Source organism: Wyeomyia smithii, chromosome 1, assembly GCF_029784165.1.
Source record: "Wyeomyia smithii strain HCP4-BCI-WySm-NY-G18 chromosome 1, ASM2978416v1, whole genome shotgun sequence".
Classification (NCBI taxonomy): domain Eukaryota; kingdom Metazoa; phylum Arthropoda; class Insecta; order Diptera; family Culicidae; genus Wyeomyia; species Wyeomyia smithii.
In genome coordinates, this window is record NC_073694.1 from 154179650 (window position 1) to 154202401 (window position 22752).

Sequence of the window (22752 nt, forward strand, 5' to 3'; positions counted from 1 at the left end):
GTAGTCAGAATGATAGCAAGTCAGTCCCATAGCCAGCTACGACCAGTGATGAAAAACAAACTACTACAAATCGATGGCGGTGCTAAAGCTTGCGTTTGGAATGAATCTATCGCTGGTCAATTCATAAATGACCTACTCTCGTGCTTCATTAAACAAGTTTTTTGTGAGAAGCATAACACAATGTAGCAACTGCACCACTCAAAATAAAATTAGATTTTGTTTTTACATTTGATACTACTGATAAATTCGGAATCAGTTTGGGTGTAGGAACTTGTTCTTAATTTTCCTGATAGCGGTCACACGTTCGTGACGGCGGACAGGTTCCACGTAGCAGTGGAAGCAAATATGAAAGAACACCTATAGCTTGGGAAAATGTTTGCTGTTAAAGCTAAGTAGCGTACCGAAGTATTTGATATGACTGACAAATTCTTCAAAACGAAATTCACGATAATAATTGAACAATTCTTGCCCACGTCTCTTCATAAAATACGGAAAAAATACGAAAAGTAGCATTTACTAAGGAATGCTTTAACTAACAATACAGAGACACACCTAATGCGTTCACTGTCAACAAACAACAGCTGAACGAAGCTACTGGTGGAAACTTTGTTATGAAGAAAACATTGTACTAGCTGGAGCCACACGATGTAGAACGCGTAAAATTCAATCAAACCTCCTATCGAATATCACTTGGTACATCCAATTCTAAACCTGAAGACCATAAGTTGTGGTGAATATCACATTTTTCAAAATTATTATTGGCTGTGAGGTTAAATTGCGAAGATTTTTGCAATGGGACCGACTTGCGATCACTTTTGCTATGGGACAAACCGACTTGCTATTTTTTTCATAGTTCCTCAGAACGAAGTATTCAAAAATATTTGTTTTATCGAAAGTAGATTTAAAAAGGAATTGATTCCATAAATAAACGCAAAATTGACAAAAATGCAATTGGGACGGACTTGCCATGAGCGGCAGCATAGACCTTTAGCATTATGTCGTCCGTAAAGCCGACGATCACAACCCCTAAAAAAATGTCAAAATACGTTTGAGTGCGTGTGTTATGTACACTAAGCTGGCGCTGCAGAACGCATTTCTCACGTCTATGGTGACGATTGCACTATAACCCTTTCTCTTGAGCTGGAGTGCTACTTTTGTGCCTTAGTAACGGAGAAAACAGCATCGAGCGTGGACATACCCTTCCGAAGGCCGAACTGGTTACTTGACAGACGTTCACACCCCCTTTGTGTACTTTACCGGTCTGTTAAGGATAATCCCCTCAAACACCTTGCTCGATAAGTCTTTCATTCTTCGGTAATAGGACCAGTCTCTATCGCTTCCACTTATCCAGGAAAAGGTAGTCATCCAGGTTTTTTTATATGACTACCCGTTGGTAAAAAATGCGAAAATTTATGTGTTTCTTTCAAATATTATTTGGCAATAATATCAACATTTCCAAATTTAGTTATCTGTCTTAGATGATATCCAACAAATTTACTCGATATGTCCTCCATTTTTGGCTATGACATCTTTGAGACGACGCCAGAAGCTAGAATACTATGTTAGGCTTTAGGGTGTTCACACAAGGGTGGGATGTTTTTTGCAGGATCTTGCTTCAACATTCGCCCAAATCGAATAATCCAAGGGTTAAGGTCCGGGCAGTTAATGGGCCACAAATCTTTCGGTCAAAACTTCAAATTCTCCATCATCCGGGTTAGGGTCCGATTAGACAAATGATATGGCGCTCCATCCTGTTGTAGCACAACATATTGATCCTCGGAGAAGCTGGCTTTCACCCACGGAAGCACTCCGTCCTTCAAAATACCGATATGCACTTCGGGATCGATTCTAACACCAGTATTAATAAAAACATGCGTTGGACACTACCAAGCCAAACATCATTACACCAGCCGGAGGTTTGGTTTGGAACTTTAACTTTACCTTTTCAGGCATATCCTCAACTTTCTTCGGTGAAAGAACTGGTCTGTGCGGCTGTTGGACACAGCATCGATGCTGAACAGTTTTTCAACGGAGATCAGGATCATGTTTTTTTCCTTTGTCATCAAAGAAAGCAATTTCTTCGAACGTGTCACTCGTAGTTCGTTTATCCGCTCTGTGATCAAGTGCGTTTTATTCTAGCTTTGGAAGAGGCGTGCAAGACTTCTTTGATTATTCTTCGCATGAGTTTCTCAGAAATGCTGGCGTCCTTGGCAAGTTCCTCATAAAACGTATCGGGTTGCGAGCAATACTTGCACGGACCCATTTGAGTACGATTTGCTTACGTGCAAACCGAGGACGTTCACTTCCCGGATTTTGCTGCTTGGGGACATCCTGTAAAGACGAAAAGTGAGAAGTGTAACGAAAAGTGAGACTTGTGTCCAGGATGACTATCAGATTTTTCACTGAATCTACACCCTTCAGTTGAATGCCGCAAATTTGGTAGTAAATAATAATAATGCAGTATTTTTTGGCTACTGATAGTCTTGCGATTTTCATATACCAATATTGAAAGAAATCGATCATCCGACATAATGACATGGTCTGCTTAGCAAAGTTTCTCCAATTCACTCGGTTATTAGCTGCCGCTCTCCAATCCCTGGGACATTCTCTGCCAGATCTAGCTCCACCTGGTCTACTCATCTTGCCCGCTGCGCCCCTGGTCGTCTTCTTCCTACCGGATCCGAGGCAAACACCATCTTCGCAGGGTAGTTGTCTGGTTTTCTTGCAACATGCCCTGCCCAGCGTATCCGTCCAGCTTTAGCCCCCTTCTGAATACTAGGTTTGCTACCAATAATAGCAACTAAATCACGTTGAATAAATTCTGTAATATCCTGTAGTCCTTGGATTAGACTACAGATTGCTTCTTGCGATTTTTCGGTGGACCTTTTTTCATTCTCGCCTGGTTGCATCACACAGGTTGTAATCTTCAAAGGACTCTCCTAACGTACCTTTTCTACTTTGCAACAGAGCTTTTCGCGTCTGTGTTTGTCGTTTTGCATTTTTGTACTTGTAGTTCAGCAGGCATCTCTGTTCCACCTTAGGAGTAATAGACTGTTGGCTGGGTTTGGAGCGAACGGAGAATGCTTTCATTTGTGGCATCCGAAAGTTTAAAATATTTGGCAGGTCTATCATGTAAAAGCACGATTTGAGAGAAAACACCGTGGTCTGCTGTCATCTAACTGCAGCTTCACTGGTTACGTCAAGTTATGAGGGGTAATGTTTCATTTCAAGTTCGCAATGCGAGTGACTGTATTTAACTTTGCTGTTAAAGTTCATTATGATTTAAAGGGTTGCAATGACAAAAGGCCCTTTGTGTTACACAATGGCATGGGCGTAGCCAGAATTTCAAATAGGGGGGGGCAAGCTCTTCAAAATTTTAGAAGTAAAAAAATGGTACACTAAGGTCGCTTTTTACGCGGCTTTTTTTCGTGGATTCTGGAATTTACGCGGTTTTTACGCGGATTTCGAAATTTACGCGTTTTTTCTACGCGGATTCCGGAATTTACGCGTTTTTTTACGAGGCATGTATCCCCCGCGTAAAAGCGACTGTAGTGTGTTTTGAAAAATAGAAATAAATACTAGTCTTTAGTGATTGTTTCATCAAGGTTGTCCTTGACATCAGAGTGGAAAATTTGATTATTCTTTGTCCAACCGTGAATATAAATAGATGTTCTTTACTAAAAACTCTTAAGTTCATTCAAACCTTCGGACATATTATTTTGGCGACGAGGGTCTCAAGAATCCACGAACATGGCAGAAGATAGAGTTGATCAGCAGCTGCAACCGGGAATACAAGATATGATTCACAAGATGACCCAAATTTTACAGCGGATAGTGGTCCAGCAGCAGCAGCGTCAGTATCAAACCCCGGAGCAGATTTTGGAGTCCCTCTCTTCGAACATCATCGAGTTTGTCTTCGACGAAGAAAACCGAATTACGTTCGGACGTTGTTGTTTAACCGCTACCAGGACCTCTTCGAGAACGATGCAGGCCAGCTGAATAATGCGACGAAGGTACGTTTACTTCTCCGGAAGCTGGACACCCATTCGCACAGCCGCTATCTCAACTACATCCTGTTAAAGCTTCCCAATGACGTGAAGATTGAAGACACAGTCAAGATTCTCAATAAAATCTTCGGGCATCAAACGTCAAACGTCCCGGAAGCGGTTCATGTGTATTTTCAAGATTGTTGTTGACCATCTGCCGATGAACACTAAGCAGAGAGCACTCAACCGCTGTCCAAATATTGTTGACCTCAGCCAGGTTTTCACCCGATGTAATGTGCTGAACGAGCGTTCAATCGTGCATGTTTCCATGGTAGAGCAAGTGCAATTTTAACTGCTTTCTCAGTCGCAGGGAAGAAAGAACGGGTTTTAGCTAGCAGATCTATAAGATCCAACTCTTCCAAGTTCTTACGGTCTGCTCTCATACTGCTGCAATATAAATACAAAACTTCCACCTCTCCAACAAAATTGTCAACCTCATAAAAAATTACGAATTTTTCGGTTTTGCGCTTGAACTCTTCCAACGACATGCGTATTACGTTAGCGGGGTGCAGCAAGGACAACGCGTAGGCAGGTGCACTATCTTCATCGAACCGTGTTTCCAGTCAGGTTACAAGAGAATCAAGGTAAGGAATTGTCACAGCTCGGTTCCATACACTAAGCTAGTTATGCAGGCGGACTTGCCCGGTACTTTTGCCGCTGCAATATCCTTGGTGGATCAACTGAAAAACCTGTGCAATTACACGCAACATAGCGCAAGCATTTCAATCAATTATTTTTGATCTGGCTGATACTTTACACAGATGTTTCTATGGGCTAAAGATGTCGTTTTGTGCTATAAGAGTTATTGAAACCAAAATTTTGCACCAATGTCAACATTGCCCCCCTCTGGCTACGCCTATGCACAATGGCATAACACAGCAAGACAAAGAATACTCTAGAAGGCACAAGGTACTTTACAGGTTCCGATAGAGGCTGGGAACTTGCTCGAAATACTATCTATCTCTTTACAAGAATCGCTTATATCTTAGCTCAATGAGTTTAACCATTAAGTTACGTAATAAATATAATTAACAATTGTATTAGAGTAACACTGAGCAATTCTCGCTGAAGCCAGGCCACTAGGTGCACAAGGTCTTTCGGATTTGATTTTTGCACGGAATGCATTAGATATGTTGAAACTTCGTTCGGAAAATTCGTTCAATTGCTAGGTTAACACTGATGCTCACCTAATTTTTTCTTGCATATTATAGCATTTTTTCTCAGCTTTCCAATGCTGGTCTCAGATCGGAAATCGGTATTTGCGAAGACGACTAAAATTGCAATTTTTTGATATAATCCAATATGGCGGCCAAATTCAAGATGGCGGCCAAAATACTGATGACTCTAAATGAAAGCCCTATCATTCCTTTTTATAGAAAAGTGCTATTTGTAGTAGGTTACATAACGAATCTCAGAGATAGAGCTCAAATAAAACATCAAGAATTGTTAAATTTTCCACTTTTCTAGAAACTATTTCACTTCTTGGTGACCGAAGGGTCAACAAATTCAATCAAACAAAAATGACATAAATATTTTTTCTCTATTCCTAACTAATATGTGCATTGAAATCAAATTCGAAAGACCTTGTGCACCTAGTGGCCTGGTTTCAGCGGGAATTGCTCCACTGTAAAATAGTGAAAAGCCTAAACAGTGAAACCATAAGATAGAAAATTCAACGATAAATTAAGAAGTATCACGTAAAAAAAACGGCTTTATCTGGCTAAGGCTGTGATTGATTCTATTCTCTCATTAGCAATGAAACGCATTTATAACACCGTTATCTCACCTACGATGGCGGTGAGTAATTTATATTCACGATAACCTCTAGTGCAATAGCAACCAATTAACCATTATCGTTAACCTCTGTCACCAGCCTGTACTCGTGATTTCATGATAACAAGTCGTTCTTCCTAAAGCAACAGATTGCCCGCTGGGCCAATTCTCGCAAACCGTAACCGGTTTTCGGAGGAAGCAGCTCCAAGTTCTGTGAATCATCGTCGTCCTCGTCCTCAAAATCCCCATTCTCGTTATCCAGATAGTCACCGTCCGCGCTAAGGCCTCGGTTGAGAATTTTCTTGTATCCTTTGCTATTCGACAGTTTCCTGCACTGCTCAAAGTCCAGCTCGTCCTCTTGCTCCGACTCGATTGTCATCTCTTGTATACTGAATGTATCGGAAAGTTCCTGTCGTTTGTGCTGTCCGAGAGACTTGCGAGATGCCCGAGGAAAGAATGTCACCGCTTCCAGCTCGTCTTCCTCGCTACCCGCTGCCGTGGGTTCTACATCCACCAGCGGTTGTTCATTGTCACGAACCGTTCCTCCGGGAATCGCCAACCGAGTGATTGGTATCAATGTTGCTGTTTTTGGTACTTGGTTGTCGTGGTTGATTCCCTGTAAAGGATGTAGAAATACGCCTTTCAATACTAGCTTCTAGTCATCTAGCTTCTCCAAAAAAAACTAACCTCTTCCTCATACATCTGCCGGTAGTTACGTTTGGCTCTCTCTACCTTCAGCTCTAATTTACGCTGCAAAATTTTGCAAGTATTTATCTGGGTCACCTTCTGATTGGTGCGTGTTTCGTCATCCTGCGTCGACACGCTGCTCGTAGCTACCGAAGAAGTATACGATTCAGTACTGTTATCGCTGGTTAGAACCCTGCGGTCACTGGCCCGTACCCGGTCACTGATAGGGGCCAGATCCATCTTTCGGAGATCATTATCCTTCGGATCCTGAAACACCACCTCCAGCTGATTTGCCTTGGAGTAAACATCACTTTCAGCATCCGATTCGGAATGATTCGGTCGCTGAAATATGGATAGTTTGACGTTTGGTTTCTCGTGTTAAATTTACCAGCTAACCTTATCCAGAAACAGGGATTCCAACCGATCTGCGCTTTCGTTTCCACTATCAACCATCAGCATGGTTAATATTTTCCGTACTAGTTCTGGTTTTCTAAAATACACTACAATATGTTGACCTGCGGTTCCCACTGGCTTTGTGTTTACATCAACCGTACTTGATATCACTTTCAGAGTATCGATTTTCCGGACCATATGATTTTACCAACTGGAGAAAACAAGCCGCTGCTGCGCAAACTCCACTTCGCGACACTAGAGGCATTGTTGTTCTTTTACGTGCCCTGCAATTCACGCATAGTTGGAAGAAACAGTTCAAAAGTATTTCACAGGAAACGTTTCGTATGAGTACTATCTATGGTGACAAACCACGCGACCTAAATTTCCAGAACATTTTTCATGCAAAATTTCAAGTTTTTCAAGAGCATATCCAAATGTTACTTTTATCGTTACTATCTGGAGACAACTTTTGTACACTGGGTCTTTTATTAGGCGGGATTTTTCTTGCGGTTTTTCAAACAGTCAGGTTTCTTGGGGCGGGGGGTACATACTTCGTGAGAAAAAAACCGCGGTAATTCCAAAATCCGCGTAAAGTAAACCACCAAAAAAAGCTTTAGAAAAAAACCGAGACGCCCTAAGACAGGTCGGACTAGAGTATCCGTAATTTTAGACTTGATTAACAGGACTTTTTTTTTTGGTGTTCGTTTTTAATTTTTATTCCGAAATTTTACCTTTACCATCCCTTCTGGCATATTTGTGACCATTTATGTCACTTTTAGCATGTTTGAGACATGTTCGAATTATTTTTTTTGCTTCTCAAGGTTTTATCCCTTTTCGCCTCAGAAATAATTTCTGGTTACGCCACTGCATCATACAAGTAATATAAAAAAAAAATATTCATTTTATGTTCGTTAATCGCTAAATTGAATATTTTTTTCTGTGTTTCAGTTATCCGGAAAACTCGATTATCTAGAATGATTTTTATAGAATTTTTACAGTTACTTTTACAGTTTGACACTCTGCTGAACTCACGACAATTTTCGCATTGAATAAAAAATATTTTAGTTTTGTTGAGCAAAATAGAAACTTCGTCTTAAGAATGTGATGTATAAAATCATCTATCATGATTCATATTACAAGTTTTTTCGTGAAATGTACATTTCATTTCAATCTTTTATCAAAGATTTGTCATACATTTTTCATTTTTGTAGTTATTGTGCTGGAATTCGGATATATTTTTGTTCATTTTATAGTTTTTATAGTTTGTAGTTATTGCCGAATTAGAATAACCAAAATACTAAAGCTTAAGTGGTCCCCGTGGTTCTGTGGTTGGCGATTTCGGTCGGCTAGCTCTCGGGTCGATCAGGTCGAGGATCTTTTCGAGCAGCACTGGGGCACGGTGTACCGTTGTACTAATCCTACAACATGCCAAATGTGCCAAAAACAATATGAATAACGAATTCTCTCAACTAATCTAGTTGATCGAGACCGCTATTAGCCCTCCAGGCTAGCGTACGATATTGTTTTTTATTAGTTGAGTGTATGAAAGGTTGAAGCTAAAACAAAAATTATGGTCGATTCATTATGACGAAAAAATATACGAGTTTTGTCTTGAAGTTTAGGTTTTCGAGCATATTTCAACTTTCTTTTTCTTAAATACATATAAATAATATAAATAATCCCATCCCGATGACGTTAAATGATTTCAGCGATCATATTAAATCAAAAGTCCATAGTAATCATCTTTTTAAAAGTATTCGTTTTCATGACGTTTTAAATTTATATTAAGGGAGTCGGTATTACTTGAATGTATTGATAAGCGAAACGTAAACAGGTGAAAAAATAGTACGCATCCGAAGTGTATGTGTGAGTATTAAAGCTCATTCATAAGATGTGTGCAATAAAATGTGCGGGTAATTCATGCCACTCTTTCTTCTTATTCCAGTGTTTCCTAGCTTTGCAATTTATGTATTTAGTTCCCCCCCGTGACATTTTTACCAGAATAAATAGCGTATCGATTGTTCCAAGCAAACTACAGAGTAACAAAAAAGTCCGGTCACACAGGGAAATCTCAATATTTCAAAAAATAAGAAGAAAATCTGCATCTGGCTTTCATAACTTTATTCAGTAACGCATAAAGATACTTCACAGACGATATCTCGGAATTACACCACCTTTCACTGATCAAACCAGCTTCAGACGTCTCGGAAAGTCGTCGCAAGCAGTGCGCACATGCTCCATCGGCATTTCGTTCCAGATTTTCGTGATAACTCGCTTGAATTGCTCCAAATTTGTTGTTTATAGTCGTTCAGCTTCGACATCATGTATCCCCACACTAAATAATCCAATGGATTCAGATCCGGAGACGACGGAGGCCACTCATTCTTTTAAATGAAATCGGTCAAGTTTCCCTCACACCACGTTTAAACAACCTTTGCGGTGTGGGATGGGGCGCCTTCTTGCTGGAAGCAGTAGTAATCGTCTTCAAACAATAGTTCAGCTTGAGGCAGAACATTTTTATTCAAAACCGTGTCCAGGTAGTACGCTGCGTTGATTTTGACCCCTTTATCGATAAAAATAAGAGGCAGTTTACCTCTCTTGCAAATGGCTCCCAAACCATCACTGACGTCTTATTTTGAAACCGGGAAACGTTCAGCTTGCTGGAGCTTGCTGGAGGCTCACACTCCAAACTCGATCATTTTGGCGGTTGACTGTTTGCTCCAAAACGAACAGCTTCTCGTCTCGAAAAAATAATCTCGTCATCTGTGCGCCAACCGAGCAACTCCCGCGACCGTTGGTACCACCTGTTTTTTGTACGGTGTAAGTTTTAAATCCTTGCGCAGAAGCAGGCGGATTGATTCTCGGTTCATTTTAAGGTTCCGATCGGGCGGGATTCCGGCGAATCCGGTCTCGTATAATCTTTTTCAGCCTTGGAGTTCTCACAGAGCTTGGTCGTCCAGATCGTGCCTTGTTCTCAGTGCCTCCGGTCTCTAGGTACCGATTTATGGTCCGGTACACGATTTTTTTAACTCTGCCATGGCTCACAACTCAATGTAAACAAACTGCACAGAAACAAAACTCTGCCACTTTGGGCAGCAAAGTTAACCCTTTCATTTGTCATATAGAAGGCACCAGAGAGATGCAACGTGTAGGCTACAGGGGACCCCAAAAAAGTGTGACCGGACTTTTTTGTCACCGTGTAAAGCGTACTGTGTAACTTCACACCGGTTTGTTTCTATGTAGTATACAAGGTGTTCAATAAGTTCAAACACAACTTGATATCGATGTCGTCCGCAAAGCCTAAAAGCATGTGAGAATTTTTGACGATGGTGCCGCTTCTCTACACACCTGCCCTTCCAATGTTACGGCAACAGCAAAATTAGAGCACATCCCCTTGTTTCAGACCATCCAGCGTCACAAACGGGGCCTAAATTTTACCCGCTTTCCCGAGGTTTCCTGAAACTGTTAAAAGACACTTGACTTAGCTATATCAGTGTTGATTGGAAACCATGATCAAGAATTATCTGCCACAACTCGTTGCGTGTCACTGAGTCGTACGCAGCTTTGAAGTCTATAAACATATAGTATATCTTCTCGTTGTGTTCTAGAAACTTGTTGAGGATCTATCTCATGGTGAACATCTTGTCTGTTGTAGATCGAATGAAAGCTCTTTGCAACGGCCTCCGTCTATGCAAAATAGAGGAGGTTTATGCCTCTATAGTATGTGCCCCTACTTCTAGATAGGGCATATGAACTCTTCCAACCAGTCTATGGGTAGGTTTTTCGCAGACTCGTTTCCAACTTTACAAAGCTCGGCCGGTAAGCTTTTTTCACCTCGTCCAAGGTTGGCGGGTCCAAAGCTTGTCCATCTTCTCCAACCTGTTCTCACCTGTTATTCTCGACAACTCTCCTACACTCAACACAAACGGGGATTATGTTACTTTTGAGCAAGATTTTATTACTTTTTGTGTCTTATGACACACAGAAAATTAGACCCAAAAAGTAACAAAATATATGACGGTCGAACGCTTACACGTGTTTCTGAACCAAGAACCGCAATGCATGTGTTAGCAAGACTTCTTTCGCTTCAACGATAAGGTTCATTTCGGTCCCCTTCATTGACACATAAGCAAAATTTCATCGGTCAGCCTCAAATGTCAAATTAGAAATACCACTTTTTCGTTCCCTAGTGTCTACTTGAAATGGAAATATGAAATATGACTAGAGGAATGTGTGACCAGAGTTGCCGGCGGTGCGAATGTTGTTCTAGATGGGCTCGAGTTTTGTATTTTCAAACAGGTCCAAATGAGTTTGTGTTTTCAACATAGTTACTTAAAAGAAAACAAATGTCTGTGTTTTGATTTAACGCAGTTAACAGGTCGTGATGTGACTTCGAGATTAATATGAAGTCTTCAAAATCATCAACGTTTGCATACTGTATGACGGCGAAAAATGATGCTTGGCAGCTCTTGTCATATTTTCTTGTGCTCCGTATGCGTACAAAAAAATTCTTATACACGCACCCCGGATGAATCGCACATAGAAGAAACTAGTGACATGTGCAACATATGCGACAATATATATGTGTTGTTTGTTGACTGGAGATGGAAAGGGAGTATATCTTGACAAGTGAAAATATTGCGTGTGGTTGTAACGACCATTATTAGATAGTCGTACTCCCGCAACAAGTAGAAAATATTTGACAATATGTGTTGTCACTTGACTGGAGAAGAACTTTATTGCTTTAAAGTAACAGATTTGTTAAGAAACGGAGCGTTTTGCGTTATTACTTTCAAAGTAATAAGGAAACATTTTGCGTGTACGTTTCTCACCGTTCAGCAACACTTTGAAGAGTTGTTTCCAATGCCTGGCCACCTGTGACATATCGGAGGGGACACAAACCTGCAAAACATTTTATTCTAGTTGGTGTAATGACTATTGCAGAAATGCCCCTCATCCGTGTGTAATTCGTTAGGAATATTTAAGCATGTATTCGGGTAGTACTGAATTATATATGAGGGTTTAGCCCTCTTTTCTTGCTCAGGCAGTCGGAGCAATGAAAAGCACCCCGTCAAAAGCTCTTGATGCAATTCTTCATCTGCTGCCGTTGTACGAATACGTGCAACTAGAAGCAGAAAAGAGTGCCTTGAGGCTAAAAAGAACAAAAACTATCTTGTCAGGTGATCTTGTGGGTCACCTGACTATACTGGACTTTTCAAAAGAGGGCCAGTGATGAGTATGAATGGAGACTGGATGGCACCTCAGGATAACCATGATATTCCCTACAAGGTATGCGAAACGTCGCGTACAGACTGGGAAGTCAGAGTTCCTGATGTCCGTCCCGGTTCAACGATATTTTTCACAGATGGCTCAAAAATAGGTACCAAAACTGGTGCAGGAATCTTCGGCCCTGGAATTAATATTTCAGTGGCAATGGGACACTGGCCAACAGTGTTTCAAGCAGAGATTTTTGCAATCCTTGAATGTGCGAATGTGTGTCTGACTAGGAAATACAAACATGCAAATATTTGTATTTTCTCTGACAGTCAAGCAGCACTGAAAGCACTTGATGCTTATAAATGTACATCCAAGATTGTCTGGGAATGTATTCTCACATTACGACAGCTACGTCAAACAAACTCAGTAAATTTGTATTGGGTTCCAGGACATTGTGGCATTGGTGGGAATGAAAAGGCAGACGAACTTGCAAAACAAGGATCTAACTCACAGTTTATCGGCCCAGAACCTTTCTGCGGTATATCAAACTGTGCAGTGAAAATGGAGCTTAAACGCTGGGAGGAACAAAAGGTGATAACCAATTGGTTTGATGTCAAAAAGTGTTCCCAATCTAAAAGATTTATCACACCAAACGAGAATCATTCGAAAAAGCTCCTAGAGCTCAACAAAAGAGCTCTTTGTACATACGTCGGCCTAGTAACGGGGCACTGTCCGAGTAGATATCATTTAAAGAACATTGGCCGGGTTCAGGATGATATCTGTCGCTTTTGTAATATGGAAAGCGAGACATCGGAACATCTGCTGTGCAGTTGTGGTGCATTATTTAAACGCAGATCAAGGTTTCTTGGCAGTGGCTGTTTACAGCCCAAAGAGATTTGGTCTTTGAATCCTGAGAAGGTGATTGGCTTCATAAACCATACTTCACCTGACTGGGAGCGTGTCGGTGCAGGTACCTGATCACTCTACAATAGTGGTCATTGTATTTTGCAAGGGGACACGTATAGCAATTGACTGGGATATATATTACAAAAGTTCACATCAATGGACAACGTGATTCTAATTCCCTAATAAACAAAAAAAAAATTAAGTCGTTCATTTGCCTTAGTCCGAATTTTACTTCATTTCTTTGTATATTGTAGAAGTTCGAAGTCTGTCATAACACCTACGGTGTTGTCGATATCGGAAGACTGTGTTGGAAAGGCATGCTCTTCTTTCGATGTTGTTTTAAGAACCTCAGTAATAAAAATGTAAGACACATGGAGTACATTTGTTTGAAAAAACCTAATAAATATAACTGAGCTCGAAAATTTTGATATCATTGCTTAAAGTAATTCAAAATGGGATTTGAAGCAGTACCATACATTTTCGCATCTTTTTATCAAATTTAAAAGCGTGGTTTTTCTAAGAAGTTCTGGAAAATAATACACCATCTTAGTAGAAATTGAACTAAGACAAGAGAACAAGTGACTAAGAACAATTCTTCACGAAAAATATCAAATAATGCCTCTTTACCAATTTTATTTCAACTTTTCAACATAATCGGTCCAGCCATCTCTGAGAAAAGTGAGTGAGAAAAAAAGGTTGCACAGACACACACACGACACACACACACACACAAATATATATATATATATATATATATATATATATATATATATATATATATATATATATATATATATATATATATATATATATATATATATATATATATTTATATATATATATATATATATATATATATATATATATATATATATATATATATATATATATATATATATATATATATATATATATATATATATATATATATATATATATATATATATATATATATATATATATATATATATATATATATATATATATATATATATACAGTGATCACCCGATTATATCTCACCCTGATGATTTTTGGCGTGATAAAATAGGGAAAGTGATAAAATCGGGAAATTTTTAAAATTTAATTTTTTTTTATTGAAGATGTTAAATCAATAACTAAATACGTAAAATCAGCGATTTCAATTTTTTTTGGAAAATTTATCTGTACAAACATATGAAAAAAGCTGCAGTTGTTTTTTCATAAATCGATATATCTGAATAATGACAAAAGATAGAGAAAAGTTGTCAAGGGATGAATTTGAGAATACTGTCTGAGCTTTTATAAAAAATATTTAAAAAATTCAATTTGAGATCCTGTACTGAAAAAAAAATGTAAAACAAAAAGTGACTATAAAAAATCCATCATCACTTTTTTTTAAACATTTTTTTATAAAACATTTTTTGGATAGATAATTAAGTTGCCTAAAACTTTTCTGAACAAACCTAAAAAAATAAAAAACCTAAAAAGCAAAATATTAGATGTTCCCACAACACTAAACTTTACCGAAGACAGCTCATATCTCTCACATATTGCAACCAGAAAAATTATTTACATATATATATATATATATATATATATATATATATATATATATATATATATAAAAATATATATATATATATATATATATATATATATATATATATATATATATATATATATATATATATATATATATATATATATATATATATACATACATACAGAAAATGCTCAGTTCGTCGAAAGAGGTCGAGTGGTATATGACATTCGGCCATTGGGACCACTTTTATACCTTTGGTTTTTCCAGTGATTGCTATACCTTTCTAGGAGAAAGGCAAAAACGAAAAAATGTATCATCAAAATAGTCATTTATTCAAATTAACACGATCAACAGTTTTAAAACTAATGAAAAAAATGAAATAAAGAGAGCGAAATCCATCAATCCGTGTTCATGATCAGACAAACGCCCTGCAGGGCCCAGTGACTTGTGTGCTCCTCGGTGAAGAGATCCGCCTCGAATACCAATCCGATCCCCATTGCGTTGCGTCGTTCGGCCGTAGTGTAGACAGGGGTGCGGAACGTGTTCTGTAACAAAGGTATACAAATTCGTTTTATTCAAATTCGGGCACGAAAACGATAGACATCCAAATGAAATAGAGTGAGTGAGCTGCTGATTGTCCCAATGAAGGACCGAATATCGATAAGCAATTGATGACGTGCGGAAAGTTTTCATGGAACGCGTAACCGAACGGCTGACCTACTGCCACATGATGGGATTAAGAAAACAAAATTTATTGAACAAGCGAAATAAATCGAGATGTTTATCCGTGGGAGCGCGTGAGGTCAATGCGAACACGCTTTCAGTTCCCTGCAAAAAAGGGAGGAAGTGAGTCGGCAAACAAATGCACAAATGAGAACAGATCGTAATCAAATAATCGGGATGGACCCCTGGAACACGTACGCAGCGATACAGTGTTGGATGTTAGTGCAGTGGCAAAACAACAAATAGACACCCACGCAAACGAATAGATAAACTTACTTGGAGTTTCAGACGATGTGCCTCGATCGGGACCACGGATAGCACCGGCAGTGGTTCCACCAGTACCTTCGGTGTCGAACGTGCTAGGCAGCGATTGGTCGGATCCCAGCGGGCGCCTTCCAGGTACAGCCCGGTCACGTAGCAGCCCTGCACATTTATCAGCATTTTCGGATCATTCCAGCGCCGTCCGTTCCGCGTGGCGGTTGAAAACCATGGAAAGAGACAGAAGGCAAACACAAGACAAATTGAGTGTACAGTTCAGTGGATTGGCAGCGGGCCGCAGCGGGGATGTGGCAAAGGAAAAGAAATGAAATTTGTCGCTCCCATATGCATTGGAAATGGAATTTTTGTCGCCTCTGTCTGATGTTTGCCAAGCACTCGTTCGGAAAACTTGAGCTTTTCTTCACTTTCACTTCCCGAAGGGAAATCTTGCAGCCAGAGAATGTGCGCTACTGCCGAAACGGTCGTAACGCTTGCTAGTTATCAGTGATGGATTCTGGATTGTTCGTAGTTGAAACTGGATTGATGACACTTGCTGGCATTCAAATTGGAGAAAACGTGTGTGTGTGTTTCTTAATGTAAGTAGTTCGTAATTATGTGGAAACTTCACAAATAAAGATCGGTACAGTGTGCAAAATTCAGCTCTGTGCTTACACAGCTCTAGGAATATAATTTTCGCTTCGTAATGTGGCTAATGAAGACTCTACTGATTCCTATCTTCTATACCTGGAAGCAAATGGTAACAGCTACCGGGCAGAAAGGTACGGCACGTTAAGCTGATAGCTGGTAGTTGTGGAGGCAGAGCCGATGGATTAACATTAAATCTTGTTCACTTGCTTTTCCAGTGCGATTCAACAATTTTCCGCACTTCAAGATGCATATGTCCACAAAGATAGAACATAAGAAATAAAAGTGCATGAATGCGTTTGAATCAACGTTTTATCAGATTTTCATGCAAAATTTTTAGTGGTAGGTACCATCCCGCCAATTAGCGACGCTAATTTTCAGCTAACAGATTAGACGTGTTGCGGAAAATATGTTCAAACAATCTCTAAATTACTTCATACGAAATGGATTCACTACGGGAGTAGATGATTAAATGAAACATATATTCTGTTTCAGTCAATCATCTTTCTATTGGAAAACCTTAATAAAATGTACGCGTTTTGCTACGCTTTAGATACTTCTTATTTATTGTGGTGAAGTTGCACCGTAAACTGTGTCAAAAAACGAGTAAGTTCAAAAAAAAGGTGAAAACTTCCATAGAGAATAGTTTACAGACAGTAAATTGGGCATTTAAATTACGTATTTACAGAACTGAGATGATCCCCGATAGTCGAAAAGCGACCGCGGCCTCTTCAAATGACCAAACACCATCCAATACAGGTATTACTGGAACCGGAATGATACTCAGGGACTAAAAAAAAACTTTTAATTTAGGTATAGTGAATCCTTGTTCTAATTGATTTTACATTTAAGATTTTTATCCTATATACAACGAGTGTACAATAAGCTGTTTAGAAGTGGATGATAATACCGGTGTCTCCAAAAAATAACCTAAAAACGATGGCGCCGGTGTACATTTATTTCGGACACATAACATCATCACCAATTTCTGAGTTTAGTACTTCTACGATTCACTACACAAAAATATATGGGGAAGTAACGAGTCAGCACAAAAAATCGGAAACTCCTTGCAATAAAGTTATTGCTGCCTCTGAACTACATTTTAAAGTCATTGGTGAGGTTAACAAAACTTTCACTTGTTTGTTCCATGAAACCCTAGTTACCAATTCTGGGAATATTTATTCTCTAACACCTGACCTTAGACTTTTTCTATGTACGTCATAGCTACAGACGCTATTGGCCCTGACGACTCTGTTGATATTGGTTTGGTTTTTACTTGCGAAAGTGAAGGAGGGAAATATTTTTGCTTTGGTTTCACACATAAATTGACAATTGCATATGAGAATTCGCGTAGGTGCGAACAGCCTTCAAAATCTCTTTTACTTGTGCCAGGGCCAATTGTAAATGTGAACTTAAAATAAAGTACCGTATACTGGGGTGACTTTGATCAGCGGGGTGACTTTGATCACTCTACCTCTTTTATTAATTTGTGATGAAAAACACTCGTAAAGCTTGAGGTTTGTCGTAAACTTCACTGATTGTGTTCAGATATCATGCAAAATTTCTACAGTGTTACTATTCTTGCATTTGCTGCTATTTAAAGAGTGTTTCGCATGCTAAAATATGAATTGAAAATAAAGTGGTTTTTAGCGGTTTTTATTGCATGCAAACAATCGGCTCAAGCAAGTAAGTGAACAACGGACAAGACGGTCACCCTAAGGAAATCATTCATTATTCTGCTCAAAACACAACATTTCAACCAACGATATTCATAATATTCGACATTGACTAGTGCTTTTCATAAAATAATGCAAACTTTTTCTTTTGAGAGTGATTTTATATTAGTTTTCACTAAAATAAAAACTGTCTCGAAAACCACTATTTCACAACGTGCATATGAAACGGACCGGCTGTGCTGGTAAGACAGACCTATGAAAGACTATAGCAAAATTCTTTTCTATACGGGACGACGCGCTGCGCAAAAAAGCACGTGTTTGAAGCTTACCGCCCGCTGCGTAGAATGCGTAGGAATCATTCACATCATTTATCTGTAGTATATTTACGGGTTTAACAACGTTTCTAATGATGATTTTTGTTTCAAATGAGAGTCAATGACTTCAGGTCTCATCTCGCATGCTAAGAATGGTGAAAAAAATAAAATAATTGATGCTATTATCGTTTTCTTAGACTGTCCATTTTGCGAACACAACAAAGGACCGTCTTGCCCAAGAGGTAAACAATTTTTTGGATCGATGTGATTTCCATAAAAATAATATTTTCACTAAACTTTCTTCACCCACATGTTTCAAATATGCTTAATTATTCCAATGTCATTGAGAACTATATTTTTCTGAAGTTTTACCGAAGCAGAAGCCTAAATTCGACACGGCGAAAACTACATCACATTGCTTTGCTGTTGAGGGTGAGCTTATTTTGATTATTTCTCAAATAACTAACTATTGTTTCAATCTACATAATATCTCGAAAATCCCAGGATGCTGTTGGTATGTAACTGGCATAACTGATTTGTGTTAATTTCAATGGTTTATATAGAAATGAGCAACGGTCCATCTTGCTCGCCCTGTCCGTGTTGCCCGTTGTTCCCCAACAAAACAACAAGCTGCGATACGTAAAGTTTGTTTATTCTATTTCCAGATTAGTTCTTAAGATATGAAAATATTGATACAACGATTTTCATTACTATTTTTGCAGTTTTTTCCTCAAGGCAACGTTGAGTCCTAATAATCTCAACAGTGTATTACATGTTTTCTACTAAACGACAACCCAAGACGTCACGTAACATGCAACTTTTAACTATTGGATAAGCCATATGCCATATGGACTAGTTTTTGTTGATTTTAGTCCTCTTTTCTTCATTATAGACAAACGTTCATACATATTCTAAAAAATTTGTATGAATCTTGCATATTCGCCAACACAAATTGTTCACGTGGAGTGTGAAAAGCCACCAAATTGCTTTTCATATTCATAAACTCATTTAAGTCGTTTAAGATTGTTCAAATTTGTTAAAGCAGTAAAGTTTAACTCCAAATTCATAAAAACAATAGCCACTCCGGAATTATGATTGATGTAAAAAATTTAGAGCTTATTTAAAAACAGCACAATTGTTGCTTAACTTCTAAAGTAAAGACTGGATCTTGCTCAATGCATGCCAGTACTCATTTTAAAAATATCAAACAAATTTGTATTCAATATATTTTTAAATATATATTAAAAAAAGTTATCTATGTCACCCCAGTTTACGGTACCTACGTTACATTAAAATTCGCCTACAACATCGAAAGTTTAATATATCAAAGCTAACAGCTCTTAATGATAACCGATTGCAGAAAAATACAATAAAAAAACAGTAGTAGTTTAAAACTAGAAGCAAAAATTGTCTTATTTGCCTAAAAAAAATAAACAAAAGTAAAGCTGAATAAAGGAGAGTTATGAAGAGTCCTGATTTCGAAAACGATGCATATTTTGCAAAGTGAAGTACACTAAGGTCGCTTTTTACGCTTTTTTTTTACGCGGGTTTCTTTTTACGCGGATTCCGGAATTTACGCGTTTTTTTTTGCGCGAATTTCGGTTTCCCTTCACTCGGAATGCAGAATTAACGCTGGTTTTTTTACGCGGATTCCGGAATTTACGCGGTTTCTTTTACGCGGATTCCGGAATTTACGCGTTTTTTCTACGCGGATTCCGGAATTTACGCGTTTTTTTCACGCGGATTCCGGAATTTACGCGGTTTTTTTTACGCGGCATGTATCCCCCGCGTAAAAAGCGACTTTTGTTTAGTTGAATTTTTTCTGCCGCTCTCGCGCATCGTAATACAAGTGCCGCTCTACCCTACCATCTCTTCTCTATTACAATCTCTCTCACTGTCCTGCTTTCTCTCTCGCTTACTCCCTCGGGGTATATGTAGCCCATTACATACATTTTTTTTCTTTTATTTCTCGCTTTTTCTCTAGTTTTACACTTGGTCGCTAACCTAACCCATTAACTCCATCATGTTAACGATAGTCATCGGTAGGAACAATGTTAATTAATTTGGTGAGCAGAATACCGAAAAATATGAATTCATTTTCAATTGAAACCTTTTACTACTGTTTGGTGCAAATGGTGCTTCATACTCATCTGCACAAACCCTGTTAAACTTTAGACACCTTTTTGCCAGAGTCTATGTTTATAATATAGAGTCACGCAAAAATGAAACCAAAGCAACCAAATCAGGGTCAAACAAGGGTACCAATCGAGCAATGTAAACAAACAAGGTGATAATGTTAGGAGTGGATGAAAAGTGTTGTAATTGATAAAGTGATAAAGAATATGTGTTTTTCCAAAGTTTTAACTACACATTTTAAATTCAACATTAAACCTGTACACTGGCTTAGTTACAAAGCGATAGATTTTCTTTTTGCATGACTCTATATACACATAGACTCTGCATTTTGCAACCTCTAGATGTCAGCCTGCTTAAGGAAATACCGATGTTTGAGCGTTTTAGCTTTCCACAAATCGAAGCCGCTATCTCGGTTTACAGAATTACATCGAACCACAAAATAATAATATAGAGGAGTATTTCAATGTATTCTTCACCTTCTAACGACTGTTCTTGAACCAGCAGATGGCACCTTGGATTTCAAAATGGCATTGTCCACCGAACATGATACCGGTTCTAAAAATATCAATATTGGAGAGTAGTTATTTTAACATCTCTCAGTTTTACACAGCAGAAACCGGAAATGGCGAATTATATTTCAAAATGGCGTTAGACATCAATTCACTGTTTTTTGGCGCAACTGACAAGTTCCGAAAACAATAAAAAATGTAGATCATTTGAGCATTATCCACAATTTTAATTAGCTCTTCAGAAGATGGAAGCCATCATTTTGGATTTATAAATGGTGTTAGGCATTCTTTCAGTTGGTCTCGAGGTACGATGCTAGCCTAACAAGCCAGTCGTCGTAGGTTCGAGTCTCGACTCGGGAAAAAACTGTTAGTATCAGTAGGATCACAGCGCTAGCCCCGCAATTGTCATGTACACTAAACAGTTGGCTGCGAAGTCTGTGTATAACAAGCAGAAGGTCAAGTTCCGAATCGGAATACAGCACCAAGGCTTTGCTTTGTTATCATTGTTAATCGGCCTCTAGACGTCACCCCGTTTCAAAAAGGCCGACATTGGGAATACATGATTGATTTTCGTACGATGACATTATCCCGGATCCGAAAGTACGTCGGGTCGGACACCAATACCCAATACCCAAAAATCAAATTAAAACAAGATTGGGGTCTACTAAAGACACTATTGACAAATTGCATAGGGTGGGTGTTTATGAAGTTGCCTGTCCACATTGTTGTAAGGTTTACATTGGCCAAACTAAAAGAAATTGAGACATCCGGTTTAAGGAACATACTTCAGAACTTATAAAGGCTGAAAAAGACTCAGAAAAAGGAATAACGTACCATTTCAGATCCAAAATAGCCGAACATATTTTTCATGAAGATCACGCTATGACTACCGACAACATTAATCTAGTTCGATCAGTAACATCTCCTTGGAAATTAGATGCCGCAGAAAGTTTAGAAATTTTCAAACAAAACCCAGCTACCCTCCTTAACAGAGATCAGGGAAATCACTTCTCTTGGCTTTTTAAATTTCTACCTAAAACTCCCCGACAAGGCATGGATCACCAGGCCGCACATTTCTCTACCTAACTCGAGTTGTTTTACGTTCTCTGAGTTAAAATTTGTCCAATTCGTTTACCTACTTAGGTACAAAAATTTAGGGGCTTCGCTATTTTCTCCACAGTCCAAATAAGCACAGACGAAGGCGCTAAGTAAGCGTTGAAATACGAATATGCAAGTGATAAGTGAAAAGTGATAAAATTTAATAGTGAAGAGGATAAAAAAGTATAATGTGTAGCACCAATACCCAGTTTCTATGCTTCATCTTGTTTCAGGAAATGCCGATATTGGCGGGTGTGTGAACGTTTTCCACAGTTTATACAGCTTCCCAGAAACCGGGAGTCGCCATCTTGATTTTAAAAATAACGTCAAACGTGATCGAGAGCCCGAAAATCATCGAACTCATATAAAAAGCTTCCAAAATGCATGACAATTCTTGACTTTTGAGCCCCTTCTTCTTCATAGGTTGCCCTTCCCGCTTTTCAATGTTTAAATGATCATTTCCTTTGTGGAGGAAGCAAAGCAAAGCAAAACCTTGGTGCTACATTCCGATTCGGAACTTGACCTTCTGTTTACTATACACAGACTTCGCAACCAACCGTTAAGTGTACAGGACAATTGCAGGGCTAGCGCTACGATCCTACTGACACTAACAGTCTCTCCCGAGTCAGGACTCGAACCTACGACGACTGGCTTGTTAAGCCAGCATCGTACCTCGAGACCAGCTGGGGAGCAAAGTGAATATGAAGGAAGCACATATGCCAAATTTAATGGAATTCGGTTCAGGGATTCAAGAGTTATGCTGGAACATACATGCAAGCAGAGGGTACCAATAATTGGGTTAAGACTGCTAAGCCGAAACCCAATTATTAAATAGATAGTAGCTGTTG

At 38.8% G+C, this 22752-nt stretch overlaps 2 protein-coding genes across 2 annotated transcripts in view; both read right to left on the bottom strand.

The window, feature by feature from the left end:
- Positions 1-5819: 5819 nt before the first annotated feature.
- On the bottom strand, positions 5820-7112 carry LOC129731045 (uncharacterized). Its single transcript, XM_055690770.1, has 3 exons — positions 6903-7112; positions 6507-6848; positions 5820-6435 (listed from the first exon to the last, which is right to left on the bottom strand). The coding sequence occupies exons 1-3, from the start codon at positions 7095-7097 to the stop codon at positions 5935-5937; spliced, it is 1038 nt and encodes a 345-aa protein (XP_055546745.1). The 5' UTR covers positions 7098-7112; the 3' UTR covers positions 5820-5934.
- Positions 7113-14865: 7753 nt separating this feature from the next.
- LOC129723260 (dynein axonemal heavy chain 10) overlaps positions 14866-22752 on the bottom strand; it is a 254555-nt gene continuing 246668 nt past the window's right edge. The window contains exons 73-74 of the mRNA XM_055677373.1: positions 15545-15691; positions 14866-15090 (exon numbers count right to left, since the gene is read on the bottom strand). Coding sequence (XP_055533348.1) covers positions 14944-15090; positions 15545-15691 — 294 coding nt within the window. The 3' untranslated portion in view covers positions 14866-14943. The remainder of the gene's footprint in view (positions 15091-15544; positions 15692-22752) is intronic.

What these genes read in the sequence shown, in the direction of transcription:
- LOC129731045 (XM_055690770.1), bottom strand. Translation starts at nt 7,097, where the DNA reads ATGGTCCGGAAAATCGATACTCTGAAAGTGATATCAAGTACGGTTGAT. An exon ending in AATCCCTGTTTCTGGATAAG is followed by an intron (nt 6,849 to 6,902) that starts GTTAGCTGGTAA and finishes TCCATATTTCAG; the next exon opens with CGACCGAATCATTCCGAATC. An exon ending in GGCAGATGTATGAGGAAGAG is followed by an intron (nt 6,436 to 6,506) that starts GTTAGTTTTTTT and finishes CATCCTTTACAG; the next exon opens with GGAATCAACCACGACAACCA.